Source organism: Nicotiana tabacum, chromosome 11 (assembly GCF_000715075.1).
Source record: "Nicotiana tabacum cultivar K326 chromosome 11, ASM71507v2, whole genome shotgun sequence".
In the NCBI taxonomy this organism is placed as follows: domain Eukaryota; kingdom Viridiplantae; phylum Streptophyta; class Magnoliopsida; order Solanales; family Solanaceae; genus Nicotiana; species Nicotiana tabacum.
Window position 1 is genome coordinate 5,263,562 of NC_134090.1, and position 23,130 is coordinate 5,286,691.

Consider the following 23,130-nt stretch of genomic DNA (forward strand, 5'->3'; position numbering starts at 1 on the left):
CTATCAAAAACTGTATTATTTCCTCTGTAAGCAAGGGTGATATTTCTAGTTTCTTAGATTGATTCTATTTTGTTAAATCCTAAATTCACTGTTCATAATTGATTCGCCTGGATTACGTTTTCTCCAACCTATATTCATCCTTTTATTTATCCTAGCATTCTGTATTAAGTTGTACCACATATCTTTAAAACTGCGTATAAATTTAACTATATCCATTTTTCGGGTAAACAATCGTACATATGTCTTTCACAGTTCCAATTAAATCTAACGATCACAGTTTGTTCATCAAAATGCTCTCTTTTTTAATAGAGATCAAAATGCTACTTTACAAACTTAAAGCACCAAAACTATATAGGAGTATAATTTAAGGGACCATCTTAAATTTGTGAGGAACTTTGTGTTCTCTTTTAGCAGATAAGAAATTTCATTTCTTCTTCTCCTTCTCCAGCGAGATTGAGATTCGACTGTGAGTAGCTTACTTCACCTCTTTTTCTTTGTAATAGGCATAGTAATTTCTATATTTAAGTAACCGAAGCGGTTGTTGAAAAGTTAATTTGATAGATCTGAGAGTTGTTAATGATTTTGAAACATCATAATATTTGCAGTAGAGTGTCCAATCGATCTCAAAATCTATGAATTTGAGTTCCTTTCGCTGTGGAGTAACTACAATTGAGAATTGAGGTGAATTCGGGGACTTGAATCCTGAACATTGCTTTTAATCGACCTCACTAGAAATTGAGAATTTAGCTGAATTTGGGTGCTTGAATGCTAAAACATTTATAGGGTTTGAGTAAATTCAAGACTTTTTCAACTTCCGCGGAAAACTACAAACAATTCACTCAATGGGGGTCTTTTCATGGATAAATTGGTTAGTAGGAGGACAAGTTTTTGCCAGAGAAGAGAAAGGGACGTTTGTGTTTGGACTTTTGGAGCAATAATTCGGTTCAACTGGGATATTTTCCTAGGTACACTCTTTCTTTGCAGCTTCATCCTCTTGTACTTTTAGTTGTTCATTGTGTACATATTACAATGGAGTTTGGTGCAGGAGGGTAGTCTTTGAAGGAATTTTCGACTTCCTTCTATTAAAGTTCAAAGAAAACTCAATAACAATAATTCAAATCAACTGGAGTAGAGCATTAAGAAGCTTCACAAAAATTTCCTACAACTTCTAATCCTACAGTGTATATTAGTTGACTAGGTCCAATACAATAATTCTACGGAGTAGAGCCCATCTCATACAAACATTTCATATTTGAACTTTTGAAGTACTAAATTGTTTTATTTCTTCTCTCCTATTATAATCAGTTGAACTCTTATCACAACCACAATCTTACCACACGGTTTTGTTTCTTCTTTTCAGACGTACAATTGAATCCATGGTTCTGCGAGTATTTCGCAGTTTCCTCGATGGAACTACAAAGTCTTTCTAAGTTTTAGAGGTGAAGATACTCGGAAAACATTTACAGGTCGCCTGTACAAACACTTGGAAAACATGGGAATTAAAGCCTTTCAAGATGACAAAAGGCTAGAGCATGGCGCATTGTATCCGAAGAACTCTTGAAAGCTATTGAAGAATCTCAAGTTGCCGTCATCATTTTCTCAAAGAATTATGCTACATCGAGGTGGTGCTTGGATGAACTAGTGAAGATCATGGATTGCAAGAATCAGTTTGGACAAATTGTCATACCGGTCTTCTATGATGTGGATCCATCCGAAGTCCGAAACCAGAGGGAGAGCTTTGCAGAAGCCTTTGCCAAACATGAATCAAAGTATAAGGATGATGTTGAAGGAATGCAAAAGGTGCAAAGATGGAGGACTGCTCTAACTGCTGCCGCAAATCTAAAAGGATATGACACCTGCAAATTATGTGACGGGTGAGTTAAAAACACATAAACTGGAACAGAGGGAATAATTTCTATTCAAATTTGGATGCTTCTATGAGGACTGGGTACACATATTCTACTCTAGAACAGAGAATCTGTACCTCAAAATGAGTTAAACAGAATCTTAAATAATTTTTTTCATATTTTCTCGAAAAAGAATGATAGCTGATTATATATGTTTCTATAAGTACGAAGGGATAGTTCCTAGCAATATTACTCAATAACATTGTTACATAGATACTATGTTGGTTGGCTCTTCAAGAGTTTGATTTATGTGCTTAGTCCTTTTTATCATAATTGTGTACTCTACGTCTACGGTGTGCTTGTTATTGACTTAATTTCTTACTTGTATATATCAACAATCTTTTTTTTCCCGTAGGATTGAATCAGACTGTATTCAACACATTGTTGACCAAATTTCCAAATTATGCAAGATAGCTTTATCCCTGCAAGATGTTGTGGGAATAAATACTCATTTAGAGAAAGTAAAATCCCTACTAGAGATAGAAACTAATGATGTTCGTATCCTGGGGATTTGTGGCATGGGAGGAGTCGGTAAAACGACAATAGCAAAAGCCATTTTTGATACACTCTCGTATCAGTTTGAAGCTGCTTGTTTCCTTGCGGATGTTAAAGAAAATGAAAAAAGATATCAACTGCATTCTTTACAAAACACTCTTCTCTCTAAATTGTTAAGAAGCAAAGATGATTGCGTCAATAATAAGCTTGAAGGGAAGCAGATGATTCCGGACAGACTTTGTTCTAAGAAGGTCCTAATTGTGCTTGATGACATAGATGATGGAGAACAATTGGAGTATTTAGCAGGTGATCTTAGTTGGTTTGGTAAGGGCACTAGAGTTATCGTAACAACTAGAGACAAGCATTTGATAGGGAAGAATGATGTAATATATGAAGTGACTACACTACCTGATCATGAAGCTACGCAGTTGTTCAAGCAATATGCTTTTAAAGAAGAAGATCCAGATGTGTGTTTTGAGAAGCTAATATTGGACGTAGTAAGTCATGCTAAAGGCCTTCCTTTAGCCCTCAAAGTGTGGGGTTCTTCGTTACATAAGAGGGATATAACTGTTTGGAGAAGTGCTATAGAGCAAACGAAAGTCAATTCTAATTCAAAAATTGTTGAAAAGCTCAAAATTAGTTATGATGGATTAGATCCCATACAACAAGAGATGTTTCTAGATATAGAATGCTTCTTACGAGGGGAAGGAAAAGATTACATCCTACAAATTCTTGAGAGTTGTCATATTGGAGCTGAATACGGATTGCGCATTTTAATTGACAAATCTCTTGTGTTCATCTCTGAATATAATCGGATTCAAATGCATGACTTAATACAGGATATGGGTAAATATATAGTGAACATGCAAAAATATCCGGGGGAACGTAGCAGACTATGGCTCGCCGAGGATTTCGATGAAGTGATGATCAACAATACAATAAGTAGGCTAAACCATGCAATAATATTTAATTTCTAGTTTTCATATTCAATGACATATAGGGCAGTCAATTCCAATTATTTGTTCTTCTTGCTTCATATTCTTGCATGTACGCCATTTTAGTTGTTTACTTTTGCAGGAGAAGCAAAAGTAACATTAGTTGGCTAACGCGGCATAATTCGTCAAGTAGGCACTTTAATTAATGTTGCCTAATTCGCTTATGTTATTAAGCTATGAATTAGTTTAGTAGCCGCTTAAGCTGTTTAATCCAACTTTCATTCTTTGGATTAACTTAAAATTTGTATGTTATTTTGTACATAATAACTCAATCAGGAATTTTTAAAGATGATATCACTAGATATTTACCCCGAGTAACTTTTTATTAATATAAATCCTCAAATGAAAAAGTAAAAATTAGGAGGGACAAAACTTACCTTACCAATACTCAATCAAGAATTCACTTTACCATTGATTATTTTTTATTTGAAAAATGACAGTTTGTTGGTACTGTTTCAAATAATTTCGTTCTATCATTGCATGGAAAACTTTTAGACTTGACTTAAAAAAGTTCTCAGAAAATGCATTATTAGAAAATTGAATTAGAGACTTAATTGCACTAAGTATTTCTCTTAAGCGACCTATTTCTTAAAGAAGACCTAACTAATACTCCCTTAAATTTTTTTAGTGGTGCTAGCTAGCTCTTCAACGAAGTTTGGCATTGAGAGGAGTCCAAAAGTAGTCATAATGGCAAGTAAATTTTATACTTTGTTGACTAATGATCTTTTTGCCAGGGGACCAAGGCAGTGGAAGCAATCTGGTTTCGTTATTTTGAAAAACTGTGCTTTAACAAAGAGGCAATGAAAAATATGAAAAGGCATAGGATATTATACATACATGAGCAGGACGGGCATTTGCAGATCCATGGTGGCTGCATTGAGTACCTGTCCAACAACTTGCGTTGGTTTGTGTGGGATCTCTATCCTTGTGAGTCATTGCCAACTAATTTTGAACCCAGAAAGCTTGTTCATCTTAATCTCAGTTTCAGTTTAGTGCGTCATCTATGGACGGGAACAAAGGTACAATGGTTGAGTTCTATTTTATTTTTGTTTTCCTCTATAACTATTTTTGTCCTTTAGTGATGTCTTTCGTCCCGTTTTATTTGAGAGACTTTCTATTTTAGCTTTTCTGAGAATTATGATGCCTGTCTTTAAATGAAACAAAGTTATTAATTCCACAAACTCAAATTAATGTGTTTTATACTATTTTGTGTTGTCATATTGTTACTATAAGATATTTATTTCTTTTTCTTTTTTCAAATCTTTCCATCATAATTTTAACTAATAAGCTCAAATTTAAACTCATACAACATTTTCTTAACAAGACATGAATCTCATCATAGGTTTTATGCGTGCGAGTGAAGAAAAACTTATTAAAATAAAAGTAGTTCATTCTGTACAACTATTTTCTAGAATGATATATAAGCTTTCATACATTGCTTCTGAATTTAACACTTTGTTTTTCCCGTTCAATATTACACTTCGTTAAAGAGACAAAAATTTTCTTTGGCTACAATTTTTTTCAATCATTTCTAAATAGATTTAACAATATTTTCTATTTAGGCAGAATACCTACATCCCCCCCTCCCCTAAACTTGGCACATTTTATTCAGTGTATACCTAAACTTTATATTGTCTTAATTACCCCCTTAAACTTGACTGTTTGTTATTAAAATTAAGACCATACAAAATTTAACAACAACAAGAACAACATACCCAGTGTAATTCCACATAGTGGGGTCTAAACATTTTTTTTTTGGTGCATTAAATAAAATTTGTCAAGTTTAGGAGAGTTTTTAGGTAATATGCCTTTTATTTATAATACACTTCTATACTTATAAAAAAAATTATAATACATTTCTATACATGTAATTTCCGTATAAAGATATAAAAAATAAATATCTAATTTCACACAAAATAATGTGTTGACCTTCATAATCCAAAATCATCCATTTTTTGGTCTGAGGGAGTAAATTTTCTAATAAGTACTTTTCAGGATCACTAGCAACGGTAATTAAAATTCAAGAAAACAGAAGGTCACTTGGTGCCCACCAATAAAAATGGAAAAAATAAATTAGTTTCTAGATTCATAGATAGCCCACTAGCTAAATCTTTTTACAACATTTTTTGTCTATCTCATTCTTTCTGTGTTCTGAACAGCATTTGCCGTCTCTGCGGAAGCTAGATCTCGGCTTCTCTAAAAGCCTGATGCAAACACCAGATTTCACGGGGATGCCAAATTTGGAGTATTTGAATCTGGAGGAATGTAGTGATCTTGAAGAGGTTCATGGTTCCCTGGGATGTTCCAGAAAACTCATCGAGTTACATTTGTTTCATTGTAAAAGCGTTAAGAGGTTTCCATGTGTTAATGTGGAATCTCTTGAATATCTGGATCTATATGATTGCTCAAGTTTAGAGAAATTTCCAGAGATTCTCGGAAGAATGAAGCTGGAGTTAGAGATTGACATGAGATACTCTGGGATAAGGGAACTACCATCTTCTATTATTCAGTACCTAACTCATACTACCAAGCTAGACTTAAGCTCTTTTAAAAACCTTGTAGCTCTTCCAAGCAGCATTGGTTTGTTGAAAAGTTTGGTGGAGCTAGATGTGTCGGGTTGCTCAAAACTTGAAAGCTTTCCAGAAGAGATAGGAGGTTTAGAAAACTTGGAGGAGCTTGACGCCAAAAATACTCTAATTTCATGTCCTCCGTCTTCCATAGTGTGCTTGAACAAACTTAAATCCTTGAATTTTGGAAAAGATACTGAAGAAATGGGGTATCTATTGGGTTTCAAAGATGAAGTGTACTTTATGTTCCCTCCGGTAGCAGAAGGATTACACTCATTGGAAATTCTGGATCTCAGTTGCTGCAACTTAACAGATGGAGGACTTCCGGAAGACATCGGATGCTTATCCTCTTTGAAAAGCTTGTACCTCAGTGGAAATAATTTTGAGCATTTGCCTTGAAGCGTAGCCCAACTTGTTGCTCTTCGATCCTTGAACTTATCAGATTGCAAGAGGCTTAAAGATTTGCTGAATTTCAGGAGGATGCCAAATTTGGAGAAGTTGTATCTGTCATCTTGTTTGAATCTTGAAGAGTTGCCAGATTTCATGGGGATGCCAAACTTGGAGACTTTGAATCTGTCAGCTTGCAAGAGGCTTAAAGAGTTGCCAGGTTTCATGGGGATGCCAAGTTTGGAGACATTGAATCTGTCAAACTGTGTGAATCTTGAAGAGGTTCATCATTCCCTGGGATTTTGTAAAAAGCTCCGTAAATTACAATTGACTAATTGTGAACGGCTTAAGAGGTTTCCAGCTCTGTGCATCGATTCCCTTAAATATCTGTGTCTACGAGATTGCTCTATTTTAGAAAATTTTCCAGAAATCCTCGGAAGCATGAAGCTGGAGTTAGAGATTCACACGAGAGACCGTCGGATAAGGGAACTAAATTTGAGAGGTTTCAAAAACCTTGTAACACTTCCGAGCAGCATTTGCAAGTTGAAAAGCTTGGTGGAGCTAGATGTGTTAGGATGCTCAAAACTTGAAACCTTGCCAGAAGAGATAGGGGATTTAGAAAACTTGGTGCGGCTTAATGCCAGAGATACTCTAATCTCACAACCTCCGCCTTCCATTGTCCGGTTGAACAAGCTTAAATTCTTGAGTTTAGCAAAACAAAAATCAGAAAAAGGCCTCGAAGATGGAGTGTACTTTGTGTTTCCTCCCGTTGCTGAAGGATTACGTTCATTGGAAATTCTGAATCTCAGTTACTGCAATCTAACAGATGGAGGACTTCCGGAAGACATTGGATGCTTATCCTCTTTGAAAGTGTTGTATCTCAGTGGAAATAATTTTGAGCATTTGCCTCGAAGCATGGCCCAACTTGGCGCTCTTCGGTTCTTGAACTTAACAGAGTGCAAGAGTCTTACACAGCTGCCAGAACTTCCCCCAGAATTAAATGAATTGCATGTAGATTGTCATATGGCTCTGAACAGTATCCATGATTTAGTAACAAAGAGAAAGAAACTACAGAGGGTGATATTCATGCCACTGTATGATAAAGATGACGCATATAATGATTCGATCTATAATTTGTTTGCACATACCCTGTTTCAGAATGTCTCCTCCTTGCAAAATGACATTTCTGCTTCATATTCCTTGTCACTAAGAGTATTTACCATTGTGCATCCTGAAAGGAAGATCCCAAGTTGGTTACAACATCAGGGTAAGGATAGAAGTGTATCAGTCATTTTGCCTGAAAATTGGTATGTATGTGATAACTTCTTGGGGTTCGCTGTATGTTACTCTGGCAGCTTAATTGACACCACAGTTCACTTGATTCCCTTATGTAATGATGGCATGTCATGGATGACCCAGGAACTAGAATTATCCAACCGTTCAGAATATGATGAGATGTTGTTGATGAACGGGGAACTAGAGTTATCCGACCATCCAGAACGTGATGTAGAATCCACTATTCATTTTCTCTTGGTACCTCTTACTGGCTTATGGGATACATCCAAGGCAAATGGAAAAACACCAAATGACTATGGGCATATCAGGCTATCTTTTTCTGGAGAAATAAAGAAGTTTGGATTTCGTTTGTTGTATAAAGATGAACCAACAGAACATCGTGTTGGGATAAGGAGCAGATATGACAATGGTGAACACCATGGCACCGCGACTGATGAAGCCAGCTGCTGTCGCATACTCTAATAACATTAGAAACAAAGGTCACATTCTAATGAAAGTAAGTTGCAAGTTTGGAAGCCCTTTGCTCTAAAGACTGATTACACTAATTCATGATTAGATGTGATGTTGTGATCGTTTTGGATAAGCAATATGTGATAACATGTGCTGGTGTTGTTTATGTCGATCTAGATAAAGCAATAACATCTATATTTTGATTACTTATAAGCGGTTTTCATAAGTCTTTTGGTTTTTGATCACTTTTGCAGTGCAAACTGGGAACATGGTACTTTGGGAACAAAGCCGGTGACACTGCCCATGAAGAGCATATGTTTCCTTTGTTTGTAGCAGAACAACTAGACTCGTGGCCTGAGAAAGAGATTCGCAAGAGAACTTACTTGGGTATGCAATAATCCATTCTTTTTAAATCTACATATATCTATATTTTGCTCTTATTAGTAAAGGTGACATGACGCCTCTCTTAGACAAGAATAGTAGTCTTGTGAAATGAAATCACATCTTCGCCTTTGCTGACAGGTAGACTTTCAAAAACCAATTGCAGATGAATGTTCGCGAAGCAAGAAAGCTGTGCCAAAACGGATGGATGAAAGAAGCCTTGGAACTAGTAGTAAGCCGCCTCACACCACAAAGCAAGCGGACCAAAGGGGAACTATTTCCTGGAATCAAACGTACCTCCAGCGGTCGAGCATTTTTCCTTTGGGATGTAGAGCTCAAATACTCTCTGCCACTAACAAGTTCTACTGAAAAGCATAGGCTTAGAAATAGTCTTTGAAAGATGCAGTGTCCCATTTTAATGCCTCTAATGTAATCCTTATTGGCAAAAGCTAGTTAATTACTTAATTTTATTAGTTGATGTTAGTTGGAATAGCTAGTAGTAAATTTAATAGTAGAATATATGAGGTTAATGAAGTAGTGATCGTTTGTAAATAGCTCCCAGAAAAATTATTGCATTGAATTATTGGATGTTCTGTTGAATTTGCTAAAAAAATTCCCCGAGATCTCTACGATTCTTTAATTCTTCATCTTGCTGGTAAATTTAGAAGGATAAAATTATTTACTAGATCCGATAAAATCTTGATAAAATAGAAGTGATATGTTTCAAAATGCCGTTAGTCCCTCAATCTAATGTTGGCCATTCACAAATAGGCACAACTCCATCTTGAAACCCTATTCAAGAAAGAAGAAAATAACAAAAATGGTCCCTTGAGTACATACCTAAGAAGTATTTATCTTTTAAGTTTGTTAAAAGTGAACTTTTTTGGTCTTCGTCCAATATTTAACAAGCTATGGCAAGTAAAATGTGCGAAAACACACCAGAACTAGATTTAATAGGAAATGTTATTAAAAAAGATTGAACTAGAACGTAGAAAGTTCTGTCAAATCTGAGAAACTAAACATTACACCATACACTACCACTAGATTAAAAATATCAAAAACTGCACCTTAAAAAGTTGCAACAAATCCAAAAATAGACCAAAAAAAGAGCATAAATTATAGAAATGCAAATTCATATGTGAGTTCATACCTTTGTTTTCCATAGATCCAATTAAATCTAACAATCAAAGTTTGATCAAATATTTGACGGAGACTAAAATGCTCTCCTTTTACAAACTTAAAGGGCCCGTTTGGCCATAAAAAGATTTCTTTCTTTTTTTTCGATTTTTGTATTTTTTTTTGAAATTAATGTTTAACCATAAAAATTTTAATTTTTACTTGAATTTGAATTTCGAATTTTTTTCGGAATTTGAAAAACTCAAACCGTTTACAGTTTTTATGTCCAAACGCCCACAAAGTACCAAAACTATAGTATAGGCCTGGGAACATTTTAAATTTGTTTGGGGGACATTTTTGTCATTCTCTCAGAAAATCTCGGTAAAAAGCTTTCCTTTCTTAATGTTTTTTCAAGAGCAATTGGGTGTAAATGGCGACAAATTCGCTGTCTTTGTTTTGCTGCGTTGACTTTCTGTACTTTTTAGCAGATAAGAAGAACAGTAGGATTAGGCAAATGCATCAAACCGCACAAGACTTCGTCTCCTCCGGCGAGATTCCGCTGTGAGTTGCTTCACCTTTTTTTCCTTTGTAAAAGTCATGTTATTTTTATACTGTTTGAGTTCAATTGTCAAGAACAGGAACAATCAATAATCTACTAAATTGGAATCTAAATTGGTCTCTTTTGAGGAAATGAAAGATTGTATATCAAGTTACTAAATTCAGGTCAGGTACATCAAGTTGTATATCCAAATGCATCCAAGGATATGACCTAATGATCAAATAGCTCGGATATTACCCTTCTTTTTCTTTGTAGCTTCAGCTGCTTGTACTTTTAGCTATCCATTGTGTACATATTACAGGCTTACATACAGTGGACTAAAGAAAGGATAGTTCCTACTTCCTTCTATTAAATTTCAAAGAAAACAAAATAACAATGATTCAAATCACCTGGAGTAGAGCATTAAGAAGAAGCTTCACAATAACTTTTTACCACACTAAATGTTACAGTGTATCAGTTGACTAGGTCCTATACCAATAATTCTATGGAGTAAAGCCCATCTCATACAAACTTTTCTTATTTGAAGTGCTACTAATTGTTTATTTCTTTCTCTCCTATTATCATCATTTTATCCCTTACCACAACTACAATTTATCTACAAACAGTTTTTTTTTTCTTTTCAGATAATTAACTGAATCAATGGCATCATCTTCTACTTTTGCGAGTACTTCACAGTTTCCTCGATGGAACTATGATGTCTTTCTAAGCTTTAGAGGTGAAGATACTCGGAAAACATTTACGAGTCACCTGTACGAAATCTTGGATATCAGGGGAATAAAAACCTTTCAAGATGATAAAAGGCTAGAGCATGGCGCATCCATCTCAGATGAACTCTGTAAAGCTATCGAAGAGTCTCAATGTGCTGTCATCATTTTCTCAAAGAATTATGCAACATCGAGGTGGTGCTTGAATGAACTAGTGAAGATCATGAATTGCAAGACTCAATTTGGACAAACTGTAATACCAGTCTTCTATGATGTGGATCCATCATATGTTCGGAACCAGAGGGAGAGCTTTGCTGAAGCATTTGCCAAACATGAAACAAAGTATATGGATGATGTCGAAGGAATACAAAGTTGGAGGATTGCTTTAACTGCAGCGGCCAATCTCAAAGGCTGTGATATTCGTGACAAGTGAGTTAAAAACACAATTCCTTATAAAAATGGAGTAATTTCCATTCAGTTTTGGATGATTATGTGAAGACTAATGCATATTCTACTATAGAACAAAGAATCTATACCACCTAAAATGAGTTAAACGAAATCGACATTAAGCTCCAATTTGGCCATAGATTTTGGCTACTTTTTTAAAAGAAAAATTAAAAACACTGTTTGTTTCATGGAACATGATAGTTTTTGAAACAAGTTAAATTTTTTTTTTCAAGTTCCCAAAAACTGGTTTAGGACCGTTTTTTGTTGAATTTTTCTCTTCCACGCACAAAATTTCAAGTTTTTTTTCCAAATAAAATGCATGTCCAAACACAACTTCAACTTCTAAAACTATTTTTTCAAGTTTCAACCAAATCTATGTCCAAACTCTAGCTAAATAAATCTATCATATTTACAAAAATAAAAAATTAAAAGGTGGAAAGTTAATCATTTTGTTTTGTTAAGAGTACTGCATGCACAATCTAATTTCATTGAATATCATTTAAAGGTTAAAAACTATTTTTATTTTATATTTCCTGAAAAAAGAATAATGGTTGATTATGTATGTTTTTATCAGTAAGAACGGATAGTTCCTATCAATTTAATTACTCAATGACATTATTACGTAGATAATATTTAGATTGGTAATTCAAGAGATTGATTTATGTGCACAGTCCTTTTTATCATAATTCTGCACTCTACAGTGTGAAATACCTCTTGTAATTCTTGACTTATTTACCTGTATATATCGACAATCTTCTTATTTTGTAGGACTGAATCAGACTGTATTCGACAGATTGTTGACCGAATCTCGTCCAAATTATGCAAGATTTCTTTATCTTATTTGCAAAACATTGTTGGAATAGATACTCATTTAAAGGAAATAGAATCCTTACTAGGGATAGGAATCAATGATGTTCGGATTGTGGGGATTTGGGGCATGGGGGGAGTCGGTAAAACGACAATAGCTAGAGCTATGTTTGATACTCTCTTAGTAAAAAGGGATAGTTCTTATCAATTTGATGGTGCTTGTTTCCTTGCGAATATTAAAGAAAACAAACGTGGAATGCATTCTCTGCAAAATATCCTTCTCTCTGAACTTTTAAAGGAAAAAGCTAATAACAATAGTGAGGAGGACGGAAAGCACCAAATGGCTAGTAGGTTTCGTTCTAAGAAGGTCCTAATTGTGCTTGATGACATAGATGATAAAGATCATTATTTGGAGTATTTAGCAGGTCATCTTGATTGGTTTGGTAATGGCAGTAGAATTATTGTAACAACTAGAGACAAGCATTTGATAGGGAAGAATGATGTAATATATGAAGTGACTGCACTACCTGACCATGAATCCATTCAATTGTTCTATCAGCATGCTTTCAAAAAAGAGGTTCCAAATGAGCATTTTAAGGAGCTTTCATTGGAGGTAGTAAATTATGCTAAAGGCCTTCCTTTAGCCCTCAGAGTGTGGGGTTCTTTGCTACATAACCTAGGCCTAACTGAATGGAAAAGTGCTATAGAGCACATGAAAAATTACTCTAATTCTGGAATTGTTGATAAGCTCAAAATTAGTTATGATGGATTAGAGCCCAAACAACAAGAGATGTTTCTAGATATAGCATGCTTCTTCCGAGGGGCAAAAAAAGAGTATGCCATGCAAATTCTTGAGAGTTGTCATTGTGCAGCTGAATACGGATTGCGTGTCTTAATTGACAAATCTCTTGTGTCCATCATTGAAAATGATCGTATTCAAATGCATGACTTAATGCAAGATATGGGTAAATATATAGTGAACTTGCAAAAGGATTCGGGGGAATGCAGCAGGCTATGGCTCGACGAGGATTTTGAAGAAGTGATGATCAACAATAAGGTAAGTAGGCTTAACAATGCAATAATATTTAATTTCTAATTTTCATATTCCAAAGACATATGGGGCAGTCAACTCCATTTATTTGTCCCCCTGCTTCATAGTCTTGCAGGTACGTCATTTTAGTTGTTTACTTTAGTTAGTAGAAGAAGCAAAAGTAATAATAATTGCCTAATAAGATAAAAAAAATTAATTGCCTAATTCGTTTAGTAGCCTCTTTAATTTACGTCGCCTAATTCGTTTTTCTTATATTTTTAAGCGATGGATTAGTCTAGTAGCCACTTAATGTGTTTGATCCAATGTCATTCTTTGGATTAACTTGAAAATTTTATGACATTTTATTACATAATAACTCAATCAAACATTCACTTTACCATTATTATTTTTATAAAAAAGTTACAATTTATTGGTCCTGTTTCAATTACAATTACTTTCTATCACAACATGAAAAGCTTATAGACTTGACTCTAATGAACTTCTAAGAAAAATGTAATAATTGAAAATAAAACTATAGAATTAATTGCAAAAAGTATTTTTCTGAAGTAACGTCAGTATTTCTTAAAAAGAATCTAATTAATATTGTATCTTATACTTTGGCATTGCAAAGAGTGAGAAAGTAGTCATATTAGCAAGCGGATTTTATACTACGTCTGAAATTATACTTTGTAGACTAATGATCTTCTTACCAGGGGACCACGAAAATGGAAGCAATCTGGTTTCCTTATTACCATTGTGGTACATTACGCTTTAGCAAAGAGGCCATGAAAAATATGAAAAAGCTTAGGATATTAAACATAGAGAGGTCGTGTACCTGTGATGGTTCTATTGAGTATCTGCCCAACAACTTGCGTTGGTTTGTATGGAAATGCTATCCTTGGGAGTCATTGCCAGCTGAATTTGAACCCAAAAAGCTTGTTCATCTTGCAGTCAAATCCAGTTCACTATGTTATTTATGGACGGGAACAAAGGTACAATAGTTGAGTTCTATTTTACTTATATTTTTCTCTCTATCTATCTTTGTCCTTTAATTTAGTGATAATGAACAAATATTATTACTTTTTTCACGTATTATTTGAGGTACTTTCTATTTTGGCTAGAATTATGATGCATGTCTTTAAATGAACAAAAGTTATTAATTCCATACGCTCAAATTAATGTATTTCCATCTCCAAAAAATTATTGTATTTTATATTATTTATGGTTGTTCTAAGTACTATTGTAAGATCTTTATGTCTTTTTTTTCTCCAAATCTTCCCATCATCATTTTAACTAAGATGCTCAATTTAAAAACTAATTCAATTATTTCTCATAGTAAGATTAGATTCATAGAAATTTCATCCTAGGTTGTACATAGTGGGACGGAAGTAATACTTATTAGTAAAACAAAAGGAGTTTATTCTGTACAACTATTCTAAGTTACTCGGACACGGGTGTAGGTGTCCAACATGGGTGCGGATCTAGAAGTCGGATCCTTTGAGATGTAAATTCTAAGATTCGTGGATACGGATCCTAGTACGGATACGGGTGCAAGGATCCGGCTAAAAATAATTCAAAAAATAAAAATATAAAAAATATTTCTAAATTATGATAAATTTTGGGGAATACTTATGTATAGCTTGTAAAGTGTGAATTTCTTTTTTATTCTCAAGTTGTAGATAAGAAAAAGATTGATTTCCTAGATAAGGTATGCTATTTTATTCAAATTTATCCTAATTTTGGTTTTGATTTCGGGAATTAAATTGTATATCATCTCGAATTTTTTCGTCCGTCATGGTCAAAGTATCCAAAATCGTTTGACCAGATCCGGTATGGATCCCATACCTACACCCATACTAGTGTCATGTCGATACGGGTGCGGCACCTAAACTGCCATGTCGGAGCAACTTAGCAACTATTTTCTCGAATGACGTGTACACTTTCATACATTGCTTCCGGATTTAACATTTGGGTTTCCCCATTTTATATTACCCTTCTTTGAAGCACTTTTCTCTTTGCTGCAGGTTTTTTCAATCATTTTTAATTGAATTTAGCAATATTATTTTAATTATAATTTACTTTTATTCAGTTTCTAAACAAGTAATTTTCCATATATAAAAAATAAATTTCTGATTTCATACAAAATAATGTGTTGGCCCTCATAATTCAAATGCTATCATTCATTTGTTGTCGAGGGAGTCATAAATGGATTACTTTTTAGGAACGCTAGCAACAAGTAATTAAGAATTTAAGAAACAGAGGTCATTTGATGCCCACAAATACAAATGATAAAACAAAATAGTTTCTACATTCATAGATAGCCCCACTAGCCAAATATTTTATTATTGGAATCCAGTGGAGGAGCAAAATAGGTTCTTTTTTTCTTCTCTCTCTATCTCATTCCATTTGCATTCTGAACAGCAATTGTCGTCTCTACGGACGCTAGATCTCAGATACTCTGAAAGCCTGGTGCGAACGCCAGATTTCACGGGGATGCCAAATTTGGAGTATTTGAATCTGGAGGAATGTTGTGATCTTGAAGAGGTTCACCATTCCTTGGGATTTTGCAGAAAACTCATTCGGTTAAATTTGGAGTCTTGTGGACGCCTTAATTGGTTTCCATGTGTTAACGTGGAATCTCTTGAATATCTGGATCTAGATTTTTGCTGTAGTTTAGAGAAATTTCCAGAAATCCATGGGAGAATGAAGCCGGAGATACAGATTCACATGAAACGCTCTGGGATAAGGGAACTACCATCATCTATTATTCAGTACCAAACTCATATTACCTTCCTAGATTTGAGCGCTATGAAAAACCTTGTAGCTCTTCCAAGCAGCATCTGTAGGTTGAAAAGTTTGGTTAGTCTAAATGTGTCGGGCTGCACAAAACTTGAAAGCTTGCCAGAAGAGATAGGGGATTTAGAAAACTTGGAGGAGCTTTATGCAAGGTATGCTCTAATTTCACGACCTCCGTCTACCATCGTACGCTTGAACAAACTTAAAATCCTGAAGTTTGGAGGCCTCCAAGATGGAGTGCACTTTGAGTTCCCTCCAGCGGCTGAAGGATTACGGTCATTGGAACATCTGGATCTCACTTGTTGCAATCTAATAGATGGAGGACTTCCGGAAGACATTGGATGCCTATCTTCTTTGAAAGAATTGTATCTCAGTGGAAATAATTTTGAGCATTTGCCTCGAAGTATAGCCCAACTTGGTGCTCTTCGAATCTTGAACTTAAGAAATTGCAAGAGGCTTACACAGCTGCCAGAACTTCCACCAGAATCAGATACAATATATGCAGATTGGAGCAATGATTTGATCTGTAATTCGTTGTTTCAGAATATCTCGTCAGTGCAGCATGACATCTCTGCTTCAGATTCCTTGTCACTAAGAGTATTTACCAGTGTGCATCTTGGGAAGAAGCCAAGTTGGTTCCTCTATCAGGGAACAGATAGTGGTGTATCAGTCAATACGGATAGTGGTGTGTCAGTCAATTTGCCTGGAAATTGGTATATACCTGATAAATTCTTGGGATTTGCTGTATATTACTCTGGCAGCTTAATTGGCACCACAGCTCAATTGATTCCCGTATGTGATGATGGGATGTTGTGGATGACCCAGAAACTTGCCTTATCCAACCATTCAGAATGTGATACAAAATATAATATTAATTTTTTCTTGGTACCTCTTGCTGGCTTATGGGATACATCTAAGGCAAATGGAAAAACACCAAATGACTATGGGCTTATTAGGCTATCTTTTTCTGGAGAAGTGAAGAAGTGTGGACTTCGTTTGTTGTATAAAGAAGAACCTGAGGTTGAGGCCTTGTTACAAATGAGGGAAAATAACCATGAACCAACAGAACATTCCACTTGGATAAGGAGGACCCGATATAACAATAGTGAACACGACTTCGTGATCAATGAAGCCAGCTGCTCCTCGGGTAAGAAACAAAAGAGTCACATTTCTAATATTCAGGGGAGCTCTGTCTTTGAGAATCTGCAGCAACAAGTAGAGGGGCCTGTCTCTTCAGAAACTTTGCAGCTCTTTCCTGCAAACCCAGGATTTTAGCTCAGATAGAGGTATATACCTCATGCCTTGTTTTTTTTTTTTCTAGTTGGTATTGAAATTTGTGTTCTCTCCTTCTATTAGCTACAAAGTCTTCTTCCAAAAATATATTTTCTTCTCATTCTTTCTTACTTTTTCCTTTTTCGTTTTCTTTCCCCTATTTACAGGAGCTCATCAATGGGTGATGTACATATCAACAATGAGTTTTTGTCTATTGATTCTCCATCTTAACCATGGTGAGTTAAAGGATTCCAACAAGTATAACTTTTTGTGCTCAAATCAGAACCTGGAATTGTGAATGTGGAGAAAGCTGAGTACGAGATGAAGTTGAGGTTCGTTCTCCCTCGTGATCTCTCAGGCCAGGAAGTGATTTATGTAATTAGAGAACCTAAGACTATCATCTGTAACCACCTTTTAGTAGGTGGATTTCGTTCCAAAAGTTAATTACCCTGTGAATAATGATCATTGGAGTGATGAAAGATGTTATCCAAATAGTATTGAATGGATCGGCGGAAGTTTCTCCTGACTTGTGAATGATGCTGTAAGATGGATTCTAACTAATGCAATTTTGGATAAACTGACGAAATTGATGTTAGGTTTTGGTGGCTTGTGATTCCCCATGATAGCCAGGTGAATTTTCATTAGCTCACAAAACTGCTAGAAATAGAGTAACTTTACTTTATTTCTTTTTGTTGTTATACCATTCTTTGTCTATAACACCAAAAGAGAAAAAGTCAATAATTTATATGAACCGCTGTGTGCATACAAGGATGCTTCATACTTTTTTGTATTATCTTATCACAAACGAGTCAGTTGATTCAAAGAGGCAAATTACTATCTTTGGTGACATATTTTTGTTTGTTTTGTTAGTACTATTCATTCTGTCTGGTTTTTCATAACCAAGTTGGTTTCATTATGTAGGCATATTATATTAATTAATCTACTTTGGGGATTGTTCAACTCAAGTATCAATTTTAAGATATGTGTGTATAGCCCAAATTGCTACACTATTGTAATTTTGCTCTTTCACCTCTTTGTCGCCCTCCCTATGATTAAACTTAGTTCTCTGTTTGGCTTCTTTAAAGCAACGATTCCTGTGCCTTGATTCTTTCTTGTTTCCTGTCTTTGTTATCTTACTACCTTTTCTGGTGTTTTGCAGTGTATTACCTTTCATTCGTTGAAGAGTTTTAGAATTGCAATCTCAACATGTCAGTGCGCTTCCCTCGGGACATGTGAAAGGTGTCTTGCAGATAAGCTGTTCTTAAACCAGTCCATCAAAATTGCAGTCTTTATACACTAGCGATGAAAGGCAATATGTTTCTCTGCAATTTGAGAAAATGCCTAAAAATCTACTAGAGGAAGCAAGTATATCTTTTTTCAGCCTCGAGGATCTGTCATGAGCAATGGAAATTACAAACAGAACATGAGTAAGCTTCAGATGTGACATTCAAAGATGACCTTATGCCAAGTTCAACAGCTTTGTTGAAAATGCAAGTTCTGGCTCAGAGATAAAAACAGATTTCGAGTATCCTTGTCTCACTCCTAAACTGGATAAACATACAGAGACCTGATCCTAGCAGTTTTTTCCATTTGCAATGTTATGTAATTATGCAGGAAAAACAGTTCCAGGTGGTTGCATTTCATCAGTTAGTTAATTTTACTGGGGTTTGGTAGGGTGAATTAGTTTGGCAGGGTGAATTCTTTGACGCATAATAGTTGCAAGAAAACTCAGGCTGCTTCGAGTTTTGCCTGACAAGTGCAGATGAAAAGCTTTTGAGAAAGCATATGTACATGTAAAAGAAAACTCAGGTTGCGGCCAAACTGCATAAAGAAAGGAAACTTTTTTCAAAGTGCTTTAGGTAGCTTAGTTAGACTGAAAATCCTGTGTGGTTCGAATTCTCATCAACGAAAGAGAATGCCGGATATCGGACTTGGGTCAGATCATCAGGCTCATGACCGGAAGATTACAAGTTCGAATCCTGTCCCCGCCTAATCAGTGGAACATTGTTCACTAGGATAGAAGGCAGGTAATGCCAATTGGCAAAGTGACGTTAAGCTTCCCTAGCAGTACAAAAAGAGAGACCGTGATAATATCATCTACGTCTGCTCCTCGTTGAGTAGATTCAATAAGACTTGATCCGCTCCTAGCTACTTCGGGGTGCCATAGGATGCCGGGAATAAGGGGGGACATACTCGATGTGACCACTCCCTTTGTTGGGGGCTTGTCGCCCTGCTCTTCGAGTCTCAACTTACAAGTATCCGTTGGTTCACTATTTCTTAACGTGTCTACACAACTTATGCAAAATCATGCATACGCCACTGGTTGAATCGTTCTTTTATATCTACTAAATTGGTCAACTTATCTCCAGTTTCGCTTAGTCTTTTGAGAGAAAATGATTGAATTATAACTTATTGCGGTCTAATTTGATGATATGGAAGACCGCCGAGACCAAATTACTAAATTCAGATCCATCAAGTATCCAAATGGTTTATAGGTAAAGTTAAGTTTGTTGTATGCCAAATATAGCATGGGTTTGGACAATTTTTTACCTCAAAATTTATGAATTGAGTTCCTTTCAGTGTGGAACAAGATTATGAACTAGTTAAGAATTTAGCCTAGATTCATGAATTTGGGAATTTGGATGCTGAACATTAATAGAGTTTGATTTTCCACCATTTGTTGGTAGGAAATGTATTAAAAACATGAAATTGAGGAATATTGTTATGGATGCGATGAAAAAAAAATGATACTCCCCCTATCCAATTTTAATTGTCGTTTTTGCCCAAAAATGTTTCAAAAAATCCGTGGCTTTAAAAATTTAACAAAATTATTATTTTTTCTTTCAATTTTACTCTTGCTATTTAATAGATTGAAAGTAATTATTAGTAGGTACTCGCTTTTTAATATTAGCATTTAATAGTCAAGGAAATAAATAAGGTTGATTTAGTAAATTACAGCTAGCACTTAATACTCTCTCCGTTCACTTTTACTTGGCATGTATACTAAAAATAGATTTTTATTTTTACTTGTCACTTTACTCATATCAAGAGAAGACAATATTTTTTTTCCAGTTATACTCACAGTATTTATTACTCATTTCAAATTATTTTCTCAAATCCAATAAAAAATATATCAATTAATATGGGTATCATGGTAAATTATACACTTCATTTATTATTTCTTAAGGGGTGTGAAAAGTCAAAACGTGCCAAGTAAAAGTGAACGGAGGGAGTACTAATGTTTTCTTAATGAATTTAAATGTTGATTCAATTTTATTTAATACTCAGAATTTATTGGGGTTTCGAAAAGTAGGCAACAGAGCTAGAGGAAAATGCACTGCAATTTTGCAACAAGCGACAAAGGATATAATGCATATATCAAAATTGCTTCTTCTTCCCAAAAGGAAAAATTGACAATATAGATTTTCAAGTCATCGACATGGACGTTACAAAGGTAAAGTTTGTTGTAATTAATTACAGCAGTTGATCCTTCTATATAAAACAATGGAGAAAAGTAACATTCTTCTCATTTATGGACCTATATTTGTTGTCACTTTCTATATGCGCAAAGAAAAATAAGACTATAGTACCAGTGGCGGAGTCAGGATTTTCATTAAGGAAAGTTAAAATATAAAGAAATAAACTCATCAAAAAGTCAAATGGTGTCATTATATAGTATATATACATATTTATATAAAAATTATCGAGGTATACAGTATAATTTTCCGGCGACTTTGGTGCATGTGGCTCTGCCACTGCATAGTACTGCTTAAGAAGAAGCTCCACAAAAAACTCCTACTATTTACTTTATATTAGGGGTAGACAGAGGCGGATCCAGAATTTTAGGAGGATTGGTACATTATTACGGAGAGGTGAATCCAGGATATAAATTCTATAGGTTCAATGTTTGGTTCTTAATATTGCACCCATTATACGTTTGGAATTATAAGTTCAAAACTATTATTTTTAATAATAATTTTCTTACATCTATATCCATACTTCGTGCTGAAAATGTTGGGATAAGTTGAACCTAATAGCTATATATTGCATCATCCACTAGTTTAATATGCACATTTTATTTAATCATATAAGATTTTTCGGTGACGAAAAAAAATAATAATTTCAATATGTGAATTTTTTTAAAGAATAAATCAAAAAGAAAGAAAGAAAAAGAAATGCACTTAATTAATACACACCATGTGATGCCTAGTTTTAGAAAGAAAAAAAATAATAAGATTGATGTAAGATTTGAACACACACTGTCACTTAGAGAGATGCACCTAATATTATATATGATCTAGGGAGAAGAGCATGGATTTACGTCCTTCGAAGTAATACTGAATGTAACCCTACCATATATAATGCTACATTATCCAATAGCAATAATTGTATGGAGTAGAGCCCATCTTTTTTAGAAACTTTTCATTTTTGGAGTGATAATTATTTATTTCTTGTCTTCTTTTCTTAACTTAGTCGGAAATATCATCAATTGTCTTCCTACAACAACCACAATATATCTATACAATTTTCTTTTTTCTTCTTTAGACAATTAACTAAATCCATGGCATCATTATCTTCTTCTTCTGCTATAGCCCACGCCTTTTGCTTGAGCCCGGTCCTCTGGACCCGGATCGCCTAAAATTTAGTCGGATAACTGACATTGACCTACGTAAAATTGGTCACTAACCCGCCATGACCGTTCCTTATATTTTAGCAATTTAGGGCCATAAAATGAGAACTCAGCCCTTCTAGTTTTTAACAAATTATGATAAATCGAGTTAGGAACTTCCGAATTCGATTCTGAGCATACGCCCAAGTCCCAAATCACGATACGGACCCACCAGGACCGTCAAAATACTGATTTGGGTCCATTTACTTAAAATGTTGACCGAAGTCAAACCTAGTAGAAGGTTAACATCGCAAATACGATCTCCCACCTTGCATTTGCGAGGCCTACAACACATGTTCACGCCAACAACATTAAAACTCTCCCAAATACTCCGAAATGCATACGACACTCACCCGGACCATCGGGGCTCCAAACCAAACACCAACACAAGTCTAAAATCATAACACGAACTCGCTCACACGATCAAATCATCAATATAACATCCGAAATCACGAATCGGACCACTTCGCATTCGCGTACAGCCCTTTGCGTTCGCATAAGGCAAAATTCCACCTAGCCCGTTCACTCTACACGTTCGCGGTTGTGCCTTAGCGAACGCGAAGAAGGAAAATAGATGACAACTGAAGCTAAGTAAAAACCTGATTTTCTAAGTTTCAAACCACCCGTAGCCTATCCGAAATTCACCCGAGCCCCCGGGGCTCCAAATCAAACATGCACACAAGTCCAAAAATATCATACGAACTTGCTAGCACGATCAAAATACCAAAATCATGAATTACTTTTAATGTTTGCATCCTTTATTGATTAAAGTACTTGAATCATATTGAAAATTGTTAGATGATATAGTAAAAGACCGAAATTTTACATACTTGAATTTTTGTGCAAATTACTCGATCGTTAATAAAAATTATATATCCTTATGTGTTAGCCTTGTGATAGCTTCTCATTCCGGAGGTTCATAAAATGTCCTCCTTTCTTGTAGAGCGAGCCGAACGCCTCGGCAATATAGATGCATCTATGGATCGTGTCGTACGTCCCTCGGTAGTGTACACGTTATTCCGGATCGGGCCCATAAAAATGACCTAAGGAAAATTAGTCATCGCCTCTCCATGACCGTTTCTCGTTTTTTGGTATTTTATGGCCATAAAACTGGAATTTTACCCGATTCTCATATTTCAATGTGATATAGCCCACACCATCTGCATGGGCTCCGAAGGCCGGACCCGAATTGCCTAAAATTTTGCTGGCCCATCAAAAACGACCTAAAAAATATTAGTCATCGCCTCACCAT

At 35.2% G+C, this 23,130-nt stretch overlaps 1 protein-coding gene and 1 pseudogene across 2 annotated transcripts; both read left to right on the plus strand.

Annotated features, from left to right (window-relative positions):
- The first annotated feature begins 1,375 nt into the window (after positions 1-1,375).
- LOC142165718 (TMV resistance protein N-like) lies at positions 1,376-9,030 on the plus strand (annotated as a pseudogene).
- A 968-nt stretch (positions 9,031-9,998) lies between these two features.
- On the plus strand, positions 9,999-19,059 carry LOC107761218 (TMV resistance protein N-like). Of its 2 annotated transcripts, none has more exons than XM_075224717.1 (7): positions 9,999-10,155; positions 10,777-11,286; positions 12,073-13,168; positions 13,855-14,133; positions 15,563-17,223; positions 17,377-17,839; positions 18,369-19,059. In XM_075224717.1, the coding sequence occupies exons 2-5, from the start codon at positions 10,793-10,795 to the stop codon at positions 17,210-17,212; spliced, it is 3,519 nt and encodes a 1,172-aa protein (XP_075080818.1). In that variant the 5' UTR covers positions 9,999-10,155; positions 10,777-10,792; the 3' UTR covers positions 17,213-17,223; positions 17,377-17,839; positions 18,369-19,059. The 2 variants fall into 2 exon arrangements, with proteins under 2 accessions (XP_075080818.1, XP_075080819.1); XM_075224718.1 differs by having other exon boundaries at positions 17,377-17,541.
- Positions 19,060-23,130: the final 4,071 nt, after the last annotated feature.

What these genes read in the sequence shown, in the direction of transcription:
- LOC107761218 (XM_075224717.1), top strand. Translation starts at nt 10,793, where the DNA reads ATGGCATCATCTTCTACTTTTGCGAGTACTTCACAGTTTCCTCGATGG. An exon ending in GGCTGTGATATTCGTGACAA is followed by an intron (nt 11,287 to 12,072) that starts GTGAGTTAAAAA and finishes CTTATTTTGTAG; the next exon opens with GACTGAATCAGACTGTATTC. An exon ending in AAGTGATGATCAACAATAAG is followed by an intron (nt 13,169 to 13,854) that starts GTAAGTAGGCTT and finishes TCTTCTTACCAG; the next exon opens with GGGACCACGAAAATGGAAGC.